This window comes from Pseudochaenichthys georgianus, chromosome 16 (genome assembly GCF_902827115.2).
Source record: "Pseudochaenichthys georgianus chromosome 16, fPseGeo1.2, whole genome shotgun sequence".
NCBI lineage: Eukaryota > Metazoa > Chordata > Actinopteri > Perciformes > Channichthyidae > Pseudochaenichthys > Pseudochaenichthys georgianus.
In genome coordinates, this window is record NC_047518.2 from 42,218,170 (window position 1) to 42,238,975 (window position 20,806).

At 40.5% G+C, this 20,806-nt stretch overlaps 1 protein-coding gene and 1 pseudogene across 1 annotated transcript; both read right to left on the reverse strand.

Moving 5' to 3' along the window:
- Positions 1 to 4,773: 4,773 nt before the first annotated feature.
- LOC117460720 (uncharacterized) lies at positions 4,774 to 8,944 on the reverse strand (annotated as a pseudogene).
- A 4,808-nt stretch (positions 8,945 to 13,752) lies between these two features.
- Positions 13,753 to 20,005, reverse strand: LOC117460722 (sericin-2-like). The gene is made up of 10 exons (XM_034102263.2): positions 19,983 to 20,005; positions 18,250 to 18,919; positions 18,099 to 18,146; positions 17,967 to 18,004; positions 17,674 to 17,770; positions 17,295 to 17,509; positions 16,918 to 17,185; positions 16,626 to 16,761; positions 16,143 to 16,381; positions 13,753 to 15,835 (listed from the first exon to the last, which is right to left on the reverse strand). Exons 1-7 carry the CDS (start codon positions 20,003 to 20,005, stop codon positions 17,098 to 17,100), a joined length of 1,179 nt encoding a protein of 392 aa, XP_033958154.1. The 3' UTR covers positions 13,753 to 15,835; positions 16,143 to 16,381; positions 16,626 to 16,761; positions 16,918 to 17,097.
- Between the last annotated feature and the right edge of the window lie 801 nt (positions 20,006 to 20,806).

Below are 20,806 nucleotides of genomic sequence, written 5' to 3' on the forward strand. Positions count from 1 at the left end.
TGCCATTTTATAACTGGATTAGGAATGAAAGCTTGCCTGCTGAAAGCTGAATTATATGCAGTAAAGATTGTATTTAAATGCTTCCAAACATGGGAACATCATTTTCCAAAGACTCTTTAAACACTGCTGGCCTCTAAAGAAACATTTCAACAACTTTTGCGTAAAAATACTTGCACACAAATGCATTATAAAAATAGCGTATACAGAAGAATCTTTCCCCAGATCAACACTGCAGAACAATAGAAGTCAGATTGTGTCAAGATGCAAAGGGTATTGCTTCACAGTATGCGGACATCAATGATTGGGCCTGCCAGACAAAATGTACTTAAGCCAAAGTCAAAGAAAATAAATTCCTAACATTAAGAAATAATACGGATGTATGAACAGCATGTCTTTGAAAACACTGTTTCCGAAAGTGAAGATTCTATATGACAGAACCAAGGGAACAATAAAAAGCTAGGAAACCATGTTGGCGTAATGGAAACATTGCTGTATGAAAACAATGCAGCAGTAAAGATGGTTGGCAACAGTCCACAGATACTGAGAAGTCAGGGCGAAATTTTCCAACCGCTCAGTGAATCAGAGCACCGCAAAGAGGGGGGACCGCTGGGCTTTGAGTAAAAAGCAGCAATGGCAGTGACTGATCAAAACCTAGTGAAAGATCAACATGTGCTGAACTAGTCCTTCTCACGGTGTTATCTGAGATCTTTGGAGACTTTGAGAACTTTGTAGATGTCGTTAGAGAAGACTGTGGTGAAGTGGGGTCGTGAGCTTCTGGACATGTGGGTGCAAAGGGGAACTTTACCAACGTTTTGGGAATCCTCAATGTCCCAGATCTCTGGCATGCTGCACTGAGCGAAGAGAAAGGAAGACAAGGTTAATAAGAATGACACACTATTTGTCCTGCAATTCAAGTCAATTTAGATATTTTAATGATTATATATAATATATATATATACATAACCATGTCCTAAAATTAATTTGGGATTAATCGCGATTAACTATGGACAATCATGCGATTAATCGCGATTAAATATTTTAATCGACTGACAGCCCTAATATATACATAACCATGTCCTAAAATGCACACATGAGTGGTCACCATCAAATACAGAACACAGGGTGCCATGATGTAACCATACAGAAACACTCTTTCCAGCACCAGTTAAAGAGGCCCTATTATGCTTGTAGGAGGTTCCCCTCTTCTGTTGTGTGTGTATAGGTGTGAACCTGAACATTTGCATAATATTTCCTCTTTAGTGCAAAATAAAATAAAATCCAGAGTTTAACCCCAGATCAAATGCAATGTAAATACTGTTATATCATATTTTACTACATATGTTTTATTATTTTTCTGCTTCGTCATTCTATACTTTACGGGGGGTTCTGAATAAATCCGTGATTTTAGCACATTTTGGTGCTTCCTCCTCGCTTCTTTCTTTTCTCCCTTTCCCACGGGGCCACCTTTTTTTGTTGCAGGATGGGGTCCATCCTTCCACAATAATTAACCTTGCCGTCAGTTACAGTCGGTACAGTTCACACTCATTTTAAAGCATGTGACTTCAAATATCCACTGAAGCTTCTGCTACGCCGATGAGATGATTAAATGATAGAAAATAAAAGAATTCACCTCAGTGCCCCAAAACATCATGTGACCTTCACGCGTTGTTTTTCACTGTTTAAACTTCCACTGGTGCTCTTTGAATTGCTTCATCGTCTCTTCTGCCATGGTTTAATGTTTTTTTTCAAAATGGAGAATTTGCGCCACCTGCTGCTTAACTCGATAAACAAAAATGAAATGTATTTGATTTGCTATTCACTAGAGCAGCGATACTCAACCCGCGGCTCCTTTAAGACTAGTTGCGGCTCTTTTAAGTCCTACTTTAAAAAAAAAAAAATCTTTAAAAAACGAAAAACAAAAACATTGTCAGCAGAATTCATCAACATTTCATTATCATTCACAAGTCACACATCAGTCTATTAAGCCGCCAGTTAATATGTGGCTGGGTTAATCGGAACAAGAGAATACACAGACACAGACAAACAGAAGAACAAGCACTCCCTTAGAATAGGTTGAGGGCAAAGAGTAGCAAGTAAGAGAGTAAGAAACATAGGTGGAGAGGCACACTCAGGGAACAAAGTCCCCACTGGAGCCTTAGTTGGAAATTGATGAGAGATAGGGAGGTACGCTGCGTCTATGAATCGTAACACTCCCCGGCCTGTCTAAGCCACTCTGCAAACCGTTTCCCTCTAATAAAACTTGAGAGGTTAGAGAGGGAAAAGGTCCTGGATAACAGTTATTCTTGATAAGAGAAGCCTAGAAGGCCAGAGAGAAAAAGTGAGTTTTAAGTGTATATTTAAAAACCCCCAGGGTCTGGGCCGACCTCACATGGAGGGGCAGAGTGTTCCAGAGCCTAGGGCCAGCTGATGCGAATGCTCGGTGCCCTCTGGTTTTGAGCCTAGTCTTGGGCACTACCAGCAGCAGCTGGTCAGCCCATAAGGCTCTGCCTGGGGTGTAGCAGGACATGGGTCAGAGTCCGACCCTTGTCAATTAACTACAGGGGTCCCTCAGGGCTCTGTTCTTGGTCCCCTCCTCTTCTCCCAAACTTGCTCGGATCAGTCATTAGCCCACATGGTTTTTCATACCACTGCTACGCTGACGACACCCAACTAATCCTGTCCTCTCCCCGCTCAGAGACCCAGGTCGTCGCACGCATCTCTGCTTGTCTAGCTGACATCTCTCAGTGGATGTCTGCTCATCACCTCAAGTTCAACCTTGACAAAACTGAACTGCTTTTCCTTCCGGGAAAAGATTGTCCCACTCTTGACCTGACAATCAACATCGGCACCTCTGTTGTTTCCCCGACTCAGACTGCAAGGAATCTGGGTGTGACCCTAGATAACAAACTGTCCTTCACTGCAAACATCGCTGCTACAACCCATTGCTGCTGATGCTTTACAACATCAGGAGGATGCGTCCCCAGCTGACCCAGAAAGCCACGCAGGTTCTGGTCCAGGCTCTCGTCACCTCACGCCTAGACTACTGCAACTCCCTCCTGGCTGGTCTACCTGCATGTGCCATCCGACCTCTGCAGCTCATCCAGAATGCAGCGGCTCGTCTGGTCTTCAACCTTCCTAAATGTTCCCACACCACTCCGCTCCCTTCACTGGCTTCCGGTAACCGCTAGAATCCACTTCAAGACACTGGTACTTGCATACCATGCTGCGAATGGATCTGGCCCTTCCTATATCCAGGACATGGTTAAACTGTACACCCCAGCGCGTGCACTACGCTCTGCATCAGCCAAACGACTCGCTGCACCCTCGCTGCGAGGGGGACCCAAGTTCCCATCAGCAAAAACACGTGGGTTTGCTATCCTGGCTCCAAAATGGTGGAATGAGCTCCCCATTGACATCAGGACAGCAGAAAGCCTGCACATCTTCCGGCGCAGACTGAAAACTCATCTCTTTCGACTCCACCTCGAGCGATATAATTACCAACAAAGAACTGCTAACAGAGCACTTATATACTAATAAAGGACTGGCTTATCTAATTTCTAAAGCCAGTTGAGTAGCACTTGAAATGTTTGGCTCTATGAAACCTGATGTACTTATATGATTCTGTTTTCTTCAAGGTTGTGTCTTCCTGGTCGAATGTACTTATTGTAAGTCGCTTTGGATAAAAGCGTCAGCTAAATGCAATGTAATGTAATGTAATGATGGAGGAGTTCGGCTACATAGGCCGGAGCCAGCTCATTTAGGGCTTTGAAAACAAATAAAAGGATTTTAAAATCTATTCTGAACCGAACTGGAAGCCAGTGCAATGAGGCCAGAATTGGGGTGATGTGGTCACGCTTTTTATGGCCAGTTAGAAGACGTGCAGCTGCGTTCTGCACTAGCTCCAGGTGTCTAATTGAGGCCTGGTCCATACCCACATACAGAGCATTGCAGTAATCCAGTCTCGAGGTAACAAAGGCGTTAATAACCCTTTCTAGGTCCTCAAAAGATAAAAACAACTTGGTCTTAGCCAATAGTCGTATTTTAAAAAAGCAGGTCTCGACTACGGTGCTGACCTGCTTGTCAAATTTAAAAGCGCTATTGAAGGTCACTCCAAGGTTCATGACAGAGGGGAGGATGTTTTTATTGAGGGAGCCCAGAATATCAACCGGAGAGGCTGGAGGTTGGGGTCCAAAAAAGATGACCTCGGTCTTGCTCTCGTTGAGGGTGAGGAAGTTTTGGCTCAGCCAGGATTTAATCTATGTTAAGCAGTCAATCAACTGCTGTAGTGAGTTGGCATTTTTATTGAGAGGCAGATAGATCTGTACATCGTCAGCGTAACAATGGAAGGGGATATTATGTTTTGTGAGAATTAAACCTAGGGGCAGTATGTACAGTCGAAAAAGGATGGGGCCTGTGATGCCCCATCCTTGCCTGAACATGCCTGCGGACTGTTCAAGCCGCGACAACAGGATGCTATGGTCCACAGTGTTGAATGCAGAAGTCAGGTCTAACAGCACCAGGACAGCTGGGCTACCTGAGTCGGCGGCTAGGAGCAGATCATTAAAAACTCTTAAAAGGGCTGTTTCAGTACTGTGCATGGGTTTGAAGCCAGATTGAAAATCATTTCATAGAAATTAGTTACTTAACTATTGCCAAATCAATATATTGTTTTATTATGTAGCAAACATTGGTTGTTCAAAACAAAACCAATAACAGATATTCATCAAATCCAAACTTTAAGCCACAGTAGTTATACATTTAAAGGACTGTGAACTACATGGGATTGTTGTTGCCATTGTTTTCAAGAGAATCTCCAATTCTGATCTCAGCTCCATTAAGTCGATGTGGGACAGAATCTATGTGTGTTGGTTATGTTAACAGAATTTATTTTGTGGGTTTTGCCGAGGTCCAGTCGCCACCAGGGGTTAAAGTTGGACTTTGTGTGGGTACAAGAACCCTGGCCCCAGGCACTTGCAGGATTTCCATCAATGGCATTGTAAGCAATGCTTTCAAAATTATACAGTGATGACTGTGTGTATAGAAAGACGAGGATAGATAGATAGAAAATAAAGTATTAAGTGGCTTTGTTTTCAATTCTCACCAGTTGGAGCACGGTACCCGTAGACTTCCACCTCACAGAGTATAAGGACTCTTCTTGAACCAGGTAGGGAAACCATCACGTATCGTCCCTCTACAAGTTTGGTAAAAGTCATTTTAAAGACCTGCCTGCAGGGATATGAGAAATCACACCAACCCTAAAAGAAAGGAAAAGGAGGACATACATAAAGTTGAAATAACTGCAGTGTAGCGTAGGTCTTATTCCTGAATGAATAAATTAAACTTGGGCGCCAGACAGAGGAATATTTAATATAGCCATCTGTAAAAAAACTGATATCCTTAGACACGCAGAAACAGAGGGATAGTCCGGTGACCTAGCTACTGAAGTTTTCAAAGGAAAAATAATCAACCAATTCACTTTCAAAATAAAATGTCTGTATTTTTTAATTTCAAATAATAATCAGGACATTAAACAAACAACTCATGTCACCGACCATTTACCAGAAAAACTTAAATCCAATACATACACAAACAAATCAAGAAGTCTTTTTTGTCCTTTGTCACTCAGTTTAAGAGTGTAGTTCAAGGGATAAGGATGTGTGAAAGTAAAGTTGTAAAGTTCTGTTTTTCCAGTCCAGAGTGTGGTGTGTGTGTAGAGTGCAAGAGGAGGATAAATGATATTGGTGTAGTGAGAATAACTAATAATAAATCGGAGCGTGTGTCAAGTAATCCCCGAAGCTTTTTGTGAAGCATGTATCGAGGCTTGTATCGTTTTGGGCCAGTGACGTCATCGATGACAAACGAAGCCTCGCTGCCTGTCGATACCACGTGACGAGCGATTCAGATCGGTTGAACCACAACGCTCATAATACCCATGGATGTATAATAAGAACCATATTACCCCTCCTGTACCTGGGCCCGGTGACACGATGGAATCAAGAGAGCTCAGACCCTCATTTATAGAGGTCAGAACATGTCATAAGTATAAATAGATACAAGCATAAATAAATGTAGGAATAAAAACATCAATAAATACAGGAATACATATGTTGCAGTGTTTTCAGGGACATTCAGTGTGTGTGCTGTGGCTCAGCTGGAAAGCAGTTGACTTGTGACCGCAGGGTCCCTGGTTCAACGACTGAACAATACGTATTTGTTGTTGTTTATAAAAGCTACAGTTAAATGAGATAATGTAGTTAATAAATGTATTCTTTGATATGGTTTAGCCTTTCTCAGGCGACAACATGGTTAAGTTTACGAATATTAGTAAGGAATACAAATCCCTCTTTGCAATGTTTACCAGCCTCCTTAGGCTTTTCAATCACAATCATTAAACTGGAATAAATACAATATTGTTTACATGAAAATATGATTTAATGTTCGTTGTTTAGAGTTATTCTAAGGCTTTACTCATTGGGAACTCGGTATGAGAGAGCACACTGTTGAGATGTCCAATCTGCCTGTTTTACACACTTTGACCAACAGGGGGTTTGTGTTCAAATGAAGCCCATGATGAAGCCTCATGAGATGAACCCTTTTGTGAACCAATTGGCTGGAAAGCTTCAAAGTAGTGATGGCAGTTTGACACTGAAGCTTCGAACGGAGCTTCAACCCTGGACTTCCTATTCCATAGAAGCAGTGCTTCGAAGCTTGCTTCAAATCACGTGACATATGACGTCAGAAGCAGCAACTGCTTCAAATCACATGACATGTGACGTCCGAACCAGCAACTGCTTCATTTACTGAATGAATCACTTGACTGGTTTGCGGTCCATTCACGCGATTCAATGCACTGCCTCGTCTCGATTCTGACAGGTGACAGGTTGAAACAGTTTAGAATTTGAGCGCTTCAACACTGTATGACCGCTCTAAACAATGCGCAATGTGTGGGTTGTTTGCGTTGTTGCTGTTGAGTTGTTGTTGGTATTGCATTTGAATTGTAGTATCATTATAGAGCAAGCCACTAAGAAAGATAGGTCGTTATGGCTCGGGAAACACTTCGAAATGTGGAGAAGTTGTGAACAAAAAGAAAAAAAGTCATCAGTCATATAAAAACAGTTCAATATTTTAAGGAATAGATAGCCCAGTGGATAGAGCCGGCGGCCCGAATGGGGCGATGTCCTCCGCGCAGCTGGTTCAAAACCCAGAATGGATGTATTTTAATCATTGCTTTTCAACTTTAATAACTGATAAAAGGCCCTCTCCTCCCAAAAAAATGTCCAACACTCTCTAGTCTCTTCTCAATAACCCAATACACACAATTATCAATCTTTATTTGCAAATAGAACATGATATTCAGTCTTAGTGTGTGTGTGCATCGAATATTTTTCAAGGCAAAGATACGTTAAACCCACTGCAGCCTTGCACTTCGCCAGGAGAGGTCGCTGTAACTGAAGCTTCGAGAAATGAACCTATTTAAGTGGTTCGATGCTTCATTCAAAGCTTCATTTTGCCATCACTACTTCAAAGCATCATAAGGCTTCATCTCGCCATCACTAGGGGAAAGTTAAAACGTTTCCCCAACAGCTCCTGGGTTCAGTGGTAAAAACTCCCAAAAATAGCCTGATTCATCTGATGTCCTCAAGAATCCACTTTCCTCCTTGTTAGATTCCGATTTCCTCTTGCTTCTTTCTCCTCCCTTCGAATTTCATGCTGTCCTCATTTTAACAGCACACAGGTGCCAATCATTTTCTTGATTGGTTTCCTCCAGCTTCTCTCAGAGGTGCTTTATTAGCCACTCCCCTTTTTCTCAGGGAATCTGTGTGTTTACTTTCTCCCTGTGCTGCTACAGCAGTACTAGAACGGTAGCAATACAGAGTTATTCTAACACTTTCTGAAGACATTCTTTTCGACAGCGAAGTAATCACGATCTGGATGCTGCTAAATTATTTCCTGGGGTTAACCTTGTAATCAAGAAATCATTGCAGCCAGTCACACTGGGTTTGCCGCGCCATTGTCTTTTAAAGAGTTGCCGATGTGAACCTCTGCCCCGTTGAGCCTTTCTGCACAGCAGTCTGCTCTGTTGGTGATGATGATGGAGGTGACGATGTAGGGCTTCCATCAATAGCTTTGTTTGTGTCTCCATAATAGTCTGGATTACGCCCTGACTGGCTTGCTTTTCCACGCAAGGCCACATTCTCTGTGAATGAGACATTTGAAATAAATAAATATTTGGTGGATGGAAAAAAAAAATGTAATCGATGAACATGAAAAAAAACGTTGGCCGCTTGAGGGCAGCCAACACAAGTTGTGAACAGAACATCGACATATCAACTCGTTTTTTAGTTCATTGGGTAAAGAGGTTTGCAATCAGTCACTAATTAACACATAAATAGCATCCCATTCAACAGCACTGGATATTTTATTGACACTATGTCGTGAAAAAATCCACAACACACACAAGTTTTGATTGGTCAATTGTTGTCTGATAGAGCTTTTCAACAATAATGTTTCTAGCCTCCATGAACAATCTGTAATCTACAAATGTGCATTTTCTTTTTCAAACAATTGTCTTATTTACCAAGGGGTCAGTTCTCTGCTGTATGTTTCCTCTGGAGACTTCAGGTTTCCTTATCACATTAGTAGGCATACTGCACCATGTTTGTCTCCAAAGTAGTTGTGATGTCGCAAAATCACCTCATACTTGCAGGATTTACAATCTGAGGTTCTTTTTTGATTGTAAAAACAGCCTTCTAGTGTCAAACTCTGCACACACATCATTCTGCCTTAACATCCAAGTGGTGTCACAAATTGCAAACCACATGTTAACCACTTCAGTGTTTTATAACAAAGACACCATAGATAAAGCCAGATCCTACTTACGGTAGGTGTAAGCCGAACACGTGCCCAGCAGAGGCAGCTGAGGCAGAACTGAACTGTGCGTCATTGCTCTTGATGAGACACACGATAGAGTCAACTCCTGAAGAAACGAACATTGTCATCTTTATTACTTTATGCAATTCATCTCAGAAACAACAGTCATGTTCCAGAAGTTAACTATAAGTATAGGAATTAATAACTGGTGATAAATGGGATCATTATATGTACTTTAGCACAGAGTAAACAACCCTCAGAACTGTATATCTAAGATAGTGCTGTCAATTCATTCACAATATTACAATAATAATCTGATTAATTATGATTACTCACAACTAAATAAATGCTAGTTTTTCCTTGTCTTCTGGGGAGAGATAATATAGATGTGTTGTAGTAAAGAGATGCATAACAAACGAGTAAGATAATTTTTTTAAATCTTTATTATAACATCTTAGCTTAGTTTTAAAGATTATTGAATGATTCGCACACTGATAAAACTGAAACGTTGACTTTATTTAAATGTATCATGTAAACAAATCTCACATAGCTGTATTAGGTTCAAAGCAATAATATCAAGTTTAAATGAAAAACATTAGGTTCAACTTAATATTATTGCTTTCAACTAACCTAATACAGCAATGTGAACTTTGTTGACATAATGCAAGTCAACGTTTCAGTTTTTTCAGGTCATGATGTCTGGAAATGTTCCCACACATAAAGCCTAATCAAAGCCGCTGTGATTGCCCTCTGTATTATGTGCGCTACACATTTGCTCGTATGGTCGTATTCTTGCTGCTGCTATCATATTGTGAGCAATATCCTCCTCCTGTGCAACTGCGGGGAAACTGAACAGCTTTGTTGCCTCTTCAATGCAAGGTAATGAAAGTTAAAAACCGTGTTCAAATGTGGTAATAAGTTAAAGTTGACCGCCCGATTTTTAAAAGCATCATTATTCAACTGAAACAACTTACCTTGACTTGCAAAATAAACTCGGAGGAAGACGAGGATTCACTGATTATGCCGAGCCGATTGGATATGATTTCAAGTGGAACACACAGTGATATTTTATTTTAGGGTCACTAGTACGGTCAGAGGGCTACTAGTTCATCAAAAAGCGTACACGTTGGGACTTTGGCATTACTAGTGCTGCTCCTGGCGTCACTAGTAAGGCATACGTGGTAACTAGTCGGACAAAAGTGCCACTAGTTGCTGAAAAAGAGCGACTAGTGAAATGTTTTATTTAACTAGTAAAGCAGAGTGCCTAACTAGTTTGACCATATATCCAACAAGTGAAATCAAAGAGCCAACTAGTGTAGGCCGCTGCCGTCTGATATCAAGGAAATTGAATAAATACTCAAATGGCTTGCCATAGTTGCTAAAAACATCGCAGGAGAACTCCCCCTCAGGCTCTCCCTCACAGAGCTGAACTGACCAATCAGAATCTGGGTCCCGCCTGTATGGAGTCAGATTTGGGTCAATATTCTAGCGCGTAAAACAAGCTACTCACGAGCGGAAAATGTGCTTTTACACGCGCATTAAATGACCCTCGCGCGCAGATTAAACCCCCGCGAGCGGCTCGCTCGCGAGAGAGACAGCCTTCTTGCTCGCTCGCGGGAGTGTCAGCCTCGCGGAGACTGTCTACGCGCGCGTGAAAAGTTTCTGGGATTTTGGAGCGGAGCCACTGGACTTTGATTGACAGCTGCAAGGAAACCCGGAGTTGCCAGGTTTGATAAATGCCTGCACTACCAAGAGCCGAGGAGTGACGGCAGCAAAATCAGTTGGACGAGATTGAATGGTAAAATTGTCCATAAAAAACTATTATATTCGTAAAGTGTACAGCTAATATATATATATATATATACATTTATTTTATATAAAACAATATATGTTTGAGTGGGCTGTATCTGTCGAAAATTGCATATATAATTGTATTTTATATAAAACAATATATTTTTGAGTGGGCTGTATCTGTCGAAAATTGCTAGCTACTGTCTGCTGTACACTCTTAGAAGGGATGTGTCAAATATGACACAACATGTGTTGAATTTCAACACACCTACAGAGTGTGCTCAGGGACAACACGTGTTGTGTTTATTTAAGTGTAAATTATTTTTACACACAAAATGTGTTACATGCCCCTAACACACAATGTGCACATTTTACACATTGTGTGTCATAAATGTGTAACCAAGATGAACACACTCATTTGTTATTTCTGCACATTTTGTGTTATATTTCTTTAACCAGAATTAACATTTGATTGTGTTATATCTGCACATTGTGTGTCAATGACGATTACTGGAAGTACCAGGTGGTGGATATGGTTTTTATTCAAAAAATCGAATGCAAGAATACATTCATTGGACATTTATTTACAAGGATTTCATTAGCACAAAATAATTGTTAACATTTAAAAACATTATTTGTCTAATTCATCAAATGTTGACAGAATAGATAATTCATAAAATCACACCTAAAAAAACCTTATACCTTGGTTAAAACAAACTTAATCTTCAGCAAACTATTGTTGTAAATGACTTTCAGCTGAGGGAATATAGTGATGAGACTCTTCACAAGGACCACCTTTTCAGTGTTGGATGGATAATTAAGGATTAAAATGAATGACAAGTGAGCTATTTATTTATTTTTTATTTTTCAAAAATAATACAAAAAGTTCTAGCATACAAATATTACAAATGCGTGATAATAAAGCAATTGGTTATAAAGAATGTCCTTTTGTATCAAGCAAATAAAAAAACTATTTGTACAACCAATATATCACTTAAATGCAACAATTATACACATATGGACAACTTTACTATTCAATCTCGTCCAACTGATTTTGCTGCCGTCACTCCTCGGCTCTTGGTAGTTCAGGCATTTATCAAACCTGGCAACTCCGGGTTTCCTTGCAGCTGTCAATCAAAGTCTAGTGGCTCCGCCCCAAAGTGCCAGAAACTTTTCACGCGCGCGTAGACAGACTCCGCGAGGCCACTCCCGCGAGCAAGCAAGAGGGCTCTCTCTCTCGCGAGCGAGCGCAGAGCCGCTTGCGGGCGCAGAGCCGCTCGCGGGGGTTTAATCTGCGCGCGAGGGTCCTTTTATGCGCGTGTAAAAGCACATTTTCCGCTCGTGAGTAGCTTGTTTTACGCGCTAGAATATTGACCCAAATCTGACTCCATACACCTGCTTCATTTGCATATATAGGCTCACTAGTGAACGTGTATGGCCTTCACGTTCACTAGTGAGCCATATGAACTGCAACTAGTTAACTAGTGGATGCCTATCGGTCTCCTATTGGCTCTTAAGATAGACCTCGCCCATCAATCTTCACAGAAGTTCAAACACAAGATGGCGGGCGTTGTACTGAGACGTATAAGAAGATATTACTTTTCTCCGTTAATCTCCGTCACGTTGTTTCCAAAGCAACAACAACTTCCTGTCAACAGCGCTACCTCTCCTTCAAAATAAAAGCATGTCCATGAATAGGAAGCCAAGCCAAATTACACTTAAGACATACAACTGCAACGAAAGTAACAAACACAATGCGATATCTTTTTCAATTTCAAAGAAGACAAATTGTGTTAATAACTATAAACAACAATACTGTAGAATAACAAAATGAATGCCGTGAATACAATACACCAACATACACGCGTTGAAGCGGTTCGCGGCTGATTACTACGCCACTTTTTTACCAGTTTATATAACTTTGAACTCACATGAATATTAATGTGACCTGTTCACAGACTTACTTAATATTTAAAAACTCATTGTTCTGTTGATGAACATTCTGATGAACTGTTATAATAATTATACATGTTTATATAATTGATATATTATATATTTTCCTTTTTTATTTCCATATCATAAAGAAGACGAGGAAGACCTGCTTTTGACATAACGAGGGGGCAAATTGAGCTGCTCCTAGGTCAAGGTTTTACCGTGAGAGCAATGGCAAGGATGTTGGGCTGTTCCTCCTCATTCCTTCATAAAAAAATGATGTCTTTAAAGTTTAAATACTTCAGCAAGGAACAGATTCACTACCATTAGTGATCCTGACCTAGATGAGCATGTCAGGAGACTCCACAACCAGTTTCCTAGATCAGGTTCAGAAGTAAGCATACTAGTTTATATTCCCTTTTAGAGTTTTTTTATATATAACATTTTATAGAAAATGTTCTGTATCTTATGTGTCTTTTAAATTAACCACTTTCAGATGATGAGGGCATACCTGCACGCAGAAGGGATTGTGGTACAAAGAAGAAGAGTTAGAGACACTAAAGCAAATCAATCCAGCTGCAGCAGCACAGAGATGGGGCCAGACTGTGGCTAGGAGAACCTACTATGTGCCCTTTCCTAACAGCTTGTGGCACATAGATGGCCATATGCGTCTCATTCGGTAATCAGCTCTTGAAGTTGAAAGAAAGCAATTATAGTAGTAATTATAATCTTCTAATCCAGCCTAGTTTTGTTTATTATTTTCCTCTTTCACTATATAATCTCAATCATTTTCTTATCAACAACATTTATTGAAGTATTGGATATATTGAACAAATGTTATAAAGATAACCTTTAAGGTATTTAATGTAATGCATGAATTCCTTGTTCTATTCATTCGATTATTTGCACAGGTGGGGGCTTGTGACACAGGCCGGAATTGATGGGAACTCCATACTCGTAACTGTTATCAACTGCGGCACTGACAACACAGCTTTGACAGTGCTGACCCATTTTGTTCGAGCTACCTGTCGGTATGGGTTACCATCCAGAGTCAGGTCTGACCACGGCGGGGAGAACACTCTAGTTGCCCTCTTGATGAACCTTCTACAGGGAAACGGAGAAGTGAGGCACATTACAGGCCAATCTGTACACAACCAACATATTGAGCGTCTTTGGAGAGATGTTTTACAGCAGGTTGTGCACTATTTTTACACAATTTTTTATTCCTTTGAAGATGAACAAATATTGAACCCCGAAGATGACATTCAGAAAATGGCACTACAAATCATTTTTAAACCAGAAATCCAAAAAAGACTAGATTTATTCAGACATGCCTGGAACAACCATAGACTAAGAACTGCTAACAATCGTACACCAACACATATTTGGATGGAGGGCATGCTAGCCAACAGGGAGCAACATTCAACAGCTATAGACAATGTCTTTGGAAATGATCCCTACAGCCAAGAAAATATTGAAAATGGCTTGGCAAGACATGGCATACGGCTCGATCAGTTGCAAGCAAACAATGATGATCTTGAACGAGCAGTGATAGTGCCACACATTATCCTGAGCTCTGAACAACAGCAAGATCTCCAAAATGGAATGACTGGAACAACTGACTTAAAGGACAGGTATCTGCTTTGTGTTAGACGGATTCAAAACATGTTCTAATTGAAAGAACATAATGTGACTGCAAAAAACTATTAAGTGTGAGGGGATATTATTCACTATTACTGTAAATGATAGGCTACAAGATATAACTCCAAGAACAAACGCACGTTTTAAAGAACCGGTCTGTGTCTGTGTCGTGACCATCCACACTCCTCCTTTCTTCCCTGCTTCTATCTCCCTCCTCTCCTCTTCTGTTTCCAATACCGTTCTCCCCAACTACACTGGGTAACACCATTGAAAATACACACTAGAAAAAATACTTTTTGGTTCAGTAAATAATACTTTGATTATTACATGTTTCTTGTTAGACGCTTTTATCCAAAGCGACTTACATACTCAGTACTGTGGACAATCCCCACAGGAGCATTTTGGGGTGAAGTGTCTCAGGGACAAGTGTCTCAGGGACACAACGACATGCTGACTACAGTGGGACTCGAACTTGCTATCTTCTGATTTGAAGATCAGCGCATTAATCCACTGCACCACACGGCTCCCATATTATGTGTTTAAATTCTAGAAGAAATTACTAATAATGTTCTTTTACTCAACATCTCTCCTTTTATGTAATGTGTTACTTGAATTTGCAAGTAATTTGTTATCTTCATTTTGTTAAGTACATTTAAATCATAGCACCAAGTAAATGTAAAATCAGATGTATTATTCCTATAGGTGGACTTGCAGCATATGTCAACATACATATCATGTTTGAAGTACTTAACAAATCAAATGAATGGAACACAATTCTGAGCTTCCGAACCAGGCTAATACAAGGTCCCTCTTAACACAGGGCCAAGTTAGAAGTTACTGCTCACAGGACAAGAAATTGTTTGGCACTTGAACGCCCATAAAACTGCAACTTGTAGAATGACTTAAGTTTATGAACAAATAAAACAACAAATAAATGATATATTATTATACATTTAGCTACCGGCCAGGAGTTACATTTATCCCTATCTTTACCAGCAGCAGCATAAGGGACATTTTGCACAATGTTACATCCAATGTACTTTTATTAAAGTAACATTCTTTTTAAACTTTGTATGACGGGCTTTGCAATAACATATGGTATTAACATCAGAGCATTTATAAGTAGGGAGTCAAAAATGAACCGTCGAGAACAAAGCAACAATTGAGGTATCATTAGTGCACTTCCTGACAATGTTGGTGACAAAGTTCAAACAAAGTTTCCATATTTATGGCAATGTCAAATTTCACCCAGTGCAAAATTGCAGTAATACTTTCTCCCTCATCTTATCGTCATACTCTGCACACCATCCCAAACCTCCTCCTACTCCTCTCTTCCTCCTTGTCTATTTTTCTAGACCTTTAAAAAGCCCCACGAGTCTTTCAATGACTGGTTCAGTATGTTGTGAAGCTCGTGTTCCTCTGTGATGCCTCTTGGTAGGAACAACGTCAGCACAGGTTGAGGCATATGGCAAACGACGCACGCCGGCCTCCTGTGTATAAAAGTCAATGGAGGGCTTGTTTGGAAAGCCAAGCGTTGGAACTTCATCTGCCCCAGTGACGAAAATCAGCAGGTCCTCAAATGTCAGTTCAGTCAGTCTGTCTGCCAATGACAAAAGTGTATATTGGAATAATATTTATTTTCATGTTTAAAGTCAAATGTGGAACATAATAATATCACTAAAGTAATTTAGCATCAAACGTTAATCAATAAAGTAGTTTACATTTATTTGGCTTTATGGTATATTGACAACATGTGTATTTGCCCCTTTTTGTATTTGCATTAGCTACATTGATATTAAATTAAATCGATTTTTTTTTTGTAAAGCATCCATCAATAACAGTATTTACTGAGTTATAGTCATTTCATATGAGGTGCTTTTACATTTTCCTAAAGGTATAAAATGTACCTTCGATGAGGTTTAGGACCAACTCTCAGCTGTATATCGTGTCCTCCTCTTTTTCCCGGTAATTTGTTCCTCTTGGACTGTATTCATATTTGAATATGGCCTTAAATGAGGATTTTGTCAGCGGGGTCCTCATGTTGATAAAGCAGGGAAGGAAGGCAATCCAGTTGATCCTGACCAGGTCCCACAGGTTCCCAAAAGCATTAATGCCCTCCGTGAATTGGTTCACCATCTTGGCCGTTCTATAAGCCAACAAAGATCAAAGAAAAACTGATGTGTTTTTTTGGAAAAGACTAAAAAGCAGTGATAATAGGAAAGAGCATACATAATTTGCAACATTTTAACCTACTTTAAGTAAAACACAAAATATTCAGTGTTCAAAATGTTAAATATTAGTAGCATACAGTAAGTTATGGCTTTTATATTAACATTGTTTTATAATGTCTATGACTTTATATTTTTTTGTTTACAAGTGTTTTTGTTTACCTGAGAAGTATGTAGTGCTTAACTACATTTCTCCGATAGTGGCACTGAAGATGCCAGGGACGCCATACTCAGAGATCCAGTCCCCCAAGTCTTGCTGGAGGGCAGACAGGTCCTCTGCAGTCTTGCACTGTAGGATCTTAGAGATAAAATAATGTAGCCAGATTGATAAATTACAAAGGTTTAGTAGAAATGCTTTTTATGCTTTTACAAACTTTCACTGACCAAGAAGGAATGTATTTTTTCTATCAAATCCTAACAAATATTAATTAATAACATAAAAATAATCAGGCACCCTTTTTGCTCTGCTTTGAACATCCGGATCAGGCGGCACACTGCAGTCAAATTGCTCCAGTTGAGGCTCCTGGCCGCACATCAGCTGGTACAGGCTGGGATCCAGGGCTTTGATACACGGACCTCCGTGTGCCACTGACCACGCAATTAGGCGGCCTGCTTGGAAATACTTGTGGCCATCTCATGCCGCTTGGTCATAGGTAAGGAAGACCTGACCAGCCTTTCCCTCGAATATTCCCATGGATGTTTGTACTTCTATCATCAAGTGTCTACAATAAATCAATTGAGAACAAAATACAGTACTATAACTTTGCAGTCAACCTGAAAACGAGGACACATTATGATTAAGAATCATACACTAAATGAGGTTATTCAGACCTGAAAAACTCTCTCTGTCGTCCACCCATGTCATCTCCACCTTCTCCTGCAAATTCTATGTAGGGGGAATTGTTCCAGCAGAATGTAATCCTTGAGATGGCTTGTATTGCACTCTCAAGAAGTTTCTTCCTCCTGATGCAGATATTACTGACTTGGCCATCAGAAACGAATTCCTTTCTGAAGTCACTTAAAAGGACGGCCAGATCCACTTCTTCCTAAATCATTTAAAATGTATAAAGTCCATTATACATGACTGGTGATTGGTGAAGAGGGGTTGTCTGTCTTGGGTACTGGTGCTTTCGGAAATGTAGCGAAATTATTGCATTTAGTAAGTGTCATTATCAGTTCCTGGAAACAAACGTTGTCAAATAAAACTTACCACGGGAAAGACATGACTTTCCAAAGCCCCAAAAGCCTCGTCCTCGCCCTCTTTCTCCTCATCAGAATCATCAATTAAAAAGTCATTGAATGAATTCCTAGAAAAAAAACATGTTTCTTTATTTTTAAGAGGATATATAAATAATATATAATAATAATATTATATAATATATATATAATTATTATAATATATATAATTATATATAAAGGGTGAGAACAGGGTATTCAGTTTGCTTACATTCAAAACCAATACACTGTGTTAATTATGTATAAAACACCATTATCTATAAATACCTGTTTGGTTGTTCCAAACGTGACCTTCTGTAAAAGACCTTGAAAGTAAAAATGGTCCATGAAATGTTAATGTCCTTATTAAAACGTATATACACTACAAATACTGAACTATACAGCCATATAAAGCTTTACCTCTGGAGTCCCAGCATTTACCCATTGTGCGGAATGCAAACTTTCCACCTGTTGATTGACAAGAGGTAACAATTACATCCAACCGTATTTTACTATGTTTATTTTCGAAAATCTCCTGAGATGAATTCATAATAACATATTTTTTACATACATCAGCGTCCATAGATACAGAAGTTGATCGGGGTATGGGAGCAGCGGTTGATCCCGCAGTGTCAGTGGCGGCCGAGGTAGAGGGTGCTCCTTCGGAATCAGTGGCCGAGGTAGAGGCGGCCGAGGCAGAGGGTGCTCCTTCGGAATCAGTGGCCGAGGTAGAGGCGGCCGAGGCAGAGGGTGCTCCTTCGGAATCAGTGGCCGAGGTAGAGGCGGCCGAGGCAGAGGGTGCTCCTTCGGAATCAGTGGCCGAGGTAGAGGCGGCCAAGGTAGAGGGTGCTCCTTCGGAATCAGTGGCCGAGGTAGAGGCGGCCAAGGTAGAGGGTGCTCCTTCGGAATCAGTGGCCGAGGTAGAGGCGGCCGAGGCAGAGGGTGCTCCTTCGGAATCAGTGACCGAGGCAGAGGGTGCTCCTTCGGAATCAGTGGCCAAGGCAGAGGGTGCTCCTTCGGAATCAGTGGCCGAGGTAGAGGCGGCCGAGGCAGAGGGTGCTCCTTCGGAATCAGTGGCCAAGGCAGAGGGTGCTCCTTCGGAATCAGTGGCCAAGGCAGAGGGTGCTCCTTCGGAATCAGTGGCCGAGGTAGAGGCGGCCGAGGCAGAGGGTGCTCCTTCGGAATCAGTGACCGAGGCAGAGGGTGCTCCTTCGGAATCAGTGGCCGAGGCGGGGGTGCTCCTTCGGAATCAGTGGCCAAGGTAGAGGTGGCCGAGGCAGAGGGTGCTCCTGCAGGTCTAAGGACCGCAGAGGCAGAAGATGAGGCCATCTGTGGGTTGGATGATAAAAAAGTTTAGGAGAACTTGATGGACGAAACAAGCAGCTTAAAAAGTAACCAATATCAATCTCCTAATATTAAAGAATTAAGTATAACATAGATATATGTAGAATTTATAACATAGTAACAGTAATAAAGAATAGGCTCAAAACAACAACTCACCACTAATGATGTTGGTATGTCTGCGGGATTATATAAACCCTGCTCCTGCCAACAGATCTTTTAAGGTCTGCCATAGTAGTAGCCTGCAGTTGCATTAGTAGCCTGGAGTTGCCAGAGTGAACCCAATCATATTCAAGGGAATTGTAGGAAAACGTTGGCAAACATAGCTGTTGAACTCTAAAAGAGTCATTGAGAGCTTGACATAGCTTTGTTCTGAAACAACCCCTTGCTGGTTATGAGCTGGGATTCCTGTAAAAAAAGAAAGAAGGTGTCAGTCAATATACTGGCTCTATAAATAACTATGATTTAGATTCTAAGCCATATATCGTGTCTTTATATGACGTGAAAAATATACATTTATGAACATATGGTCAAAAAAGGTGCCATATGAATGAAGGCGCATCCTAGACATTGACTTTGTTATGAATGGAAAAAAGCTATTATTAATATTTGAACAATGCAAGCCAATGATAGAATAGGCATAATGTGTTTTTAGGCAGTAAAGGTAAGCATTGCTGCCAAAAGTGGAGGTGATGGATTACAGAGATTATTTTTTAATGTTTTCAACCTTGCACCCAGGCCATACAGAAATAATATTCATATCAAACATTGAAAAGTCTTCATTGAATGGTGTGCAAAAATTGTGTGCATTTTCTGTGCAGATAATGAATCAGTCTCAAGTGGATGCTCATTTTTTCAAACCTATATTTAATTATTTACCTAAACCTTCTCTTGACAGTCAGCTGCTCTCTGTAGGTGCTGGATGGACGATTGGTCCGCCAATGCCAACAGATAAAGTCTCACCCTCCAAACTCCAGCAGATTCATTTGATGCCCCTGTAAAATGACAGAATGTACAATATTACACACGGTTATACAAAATAAGCACCACTCAAAATTGAAGAATTGTATTTAATAAATTGCTCCATTGAGTCTGGAAAGGAGGGAGAAAATGTATGGATGACCATTTTTATGTTTAAAGTTCTTTCTCTTGCTTTACTTATCGTCTATCCCAGTGACCACCAACTGGCGGCACGCGAGCCACATCCGGTCCGCCAGACATTCTCATCCAGTCCGCACGACTGGGGTGACTGTGGCGTTGGCGGAGTGGTTACTGCGTTCGCCCCGCACCCAGCGCCATATAGATAGAAGAGTTACGACAACGGAAGTCCAAAAACGGTTATCGTCACGTGGTTCATGTAGACGAGGATCGTTCCCCGGAAGTTCATGGCGGGCAATGTGAATGCATTGATAACGAGAGAACTACGATTTTTGGTAATTATTAGTGAATAAAGGTTTTGATTTGCAATATTTATACAACAAATCGATATGTGTATGTATTTACATCAACATCTTTTAAAAAATAAAATCGAATTTGCTAATATTAAGTGATAATATTAGGATTAGTGTGAACAACTAGTCTACATGTTAGGCTAACAGTGCCTTGGTTAAAGAGCCTGTTGCTGTTTATTTATAGCTTTGAATTATTTCAAACCAATATTATCTTCTTAAACTTGTATGGTAGTCAGGAGCATCACTTTCTAATGTTTATTGATACATTTAGAGGGAGGGGATCTAAAGTAATGCTTTAAAATTCAGATTGGATTCATTTCTACCATTTTCTTAAAT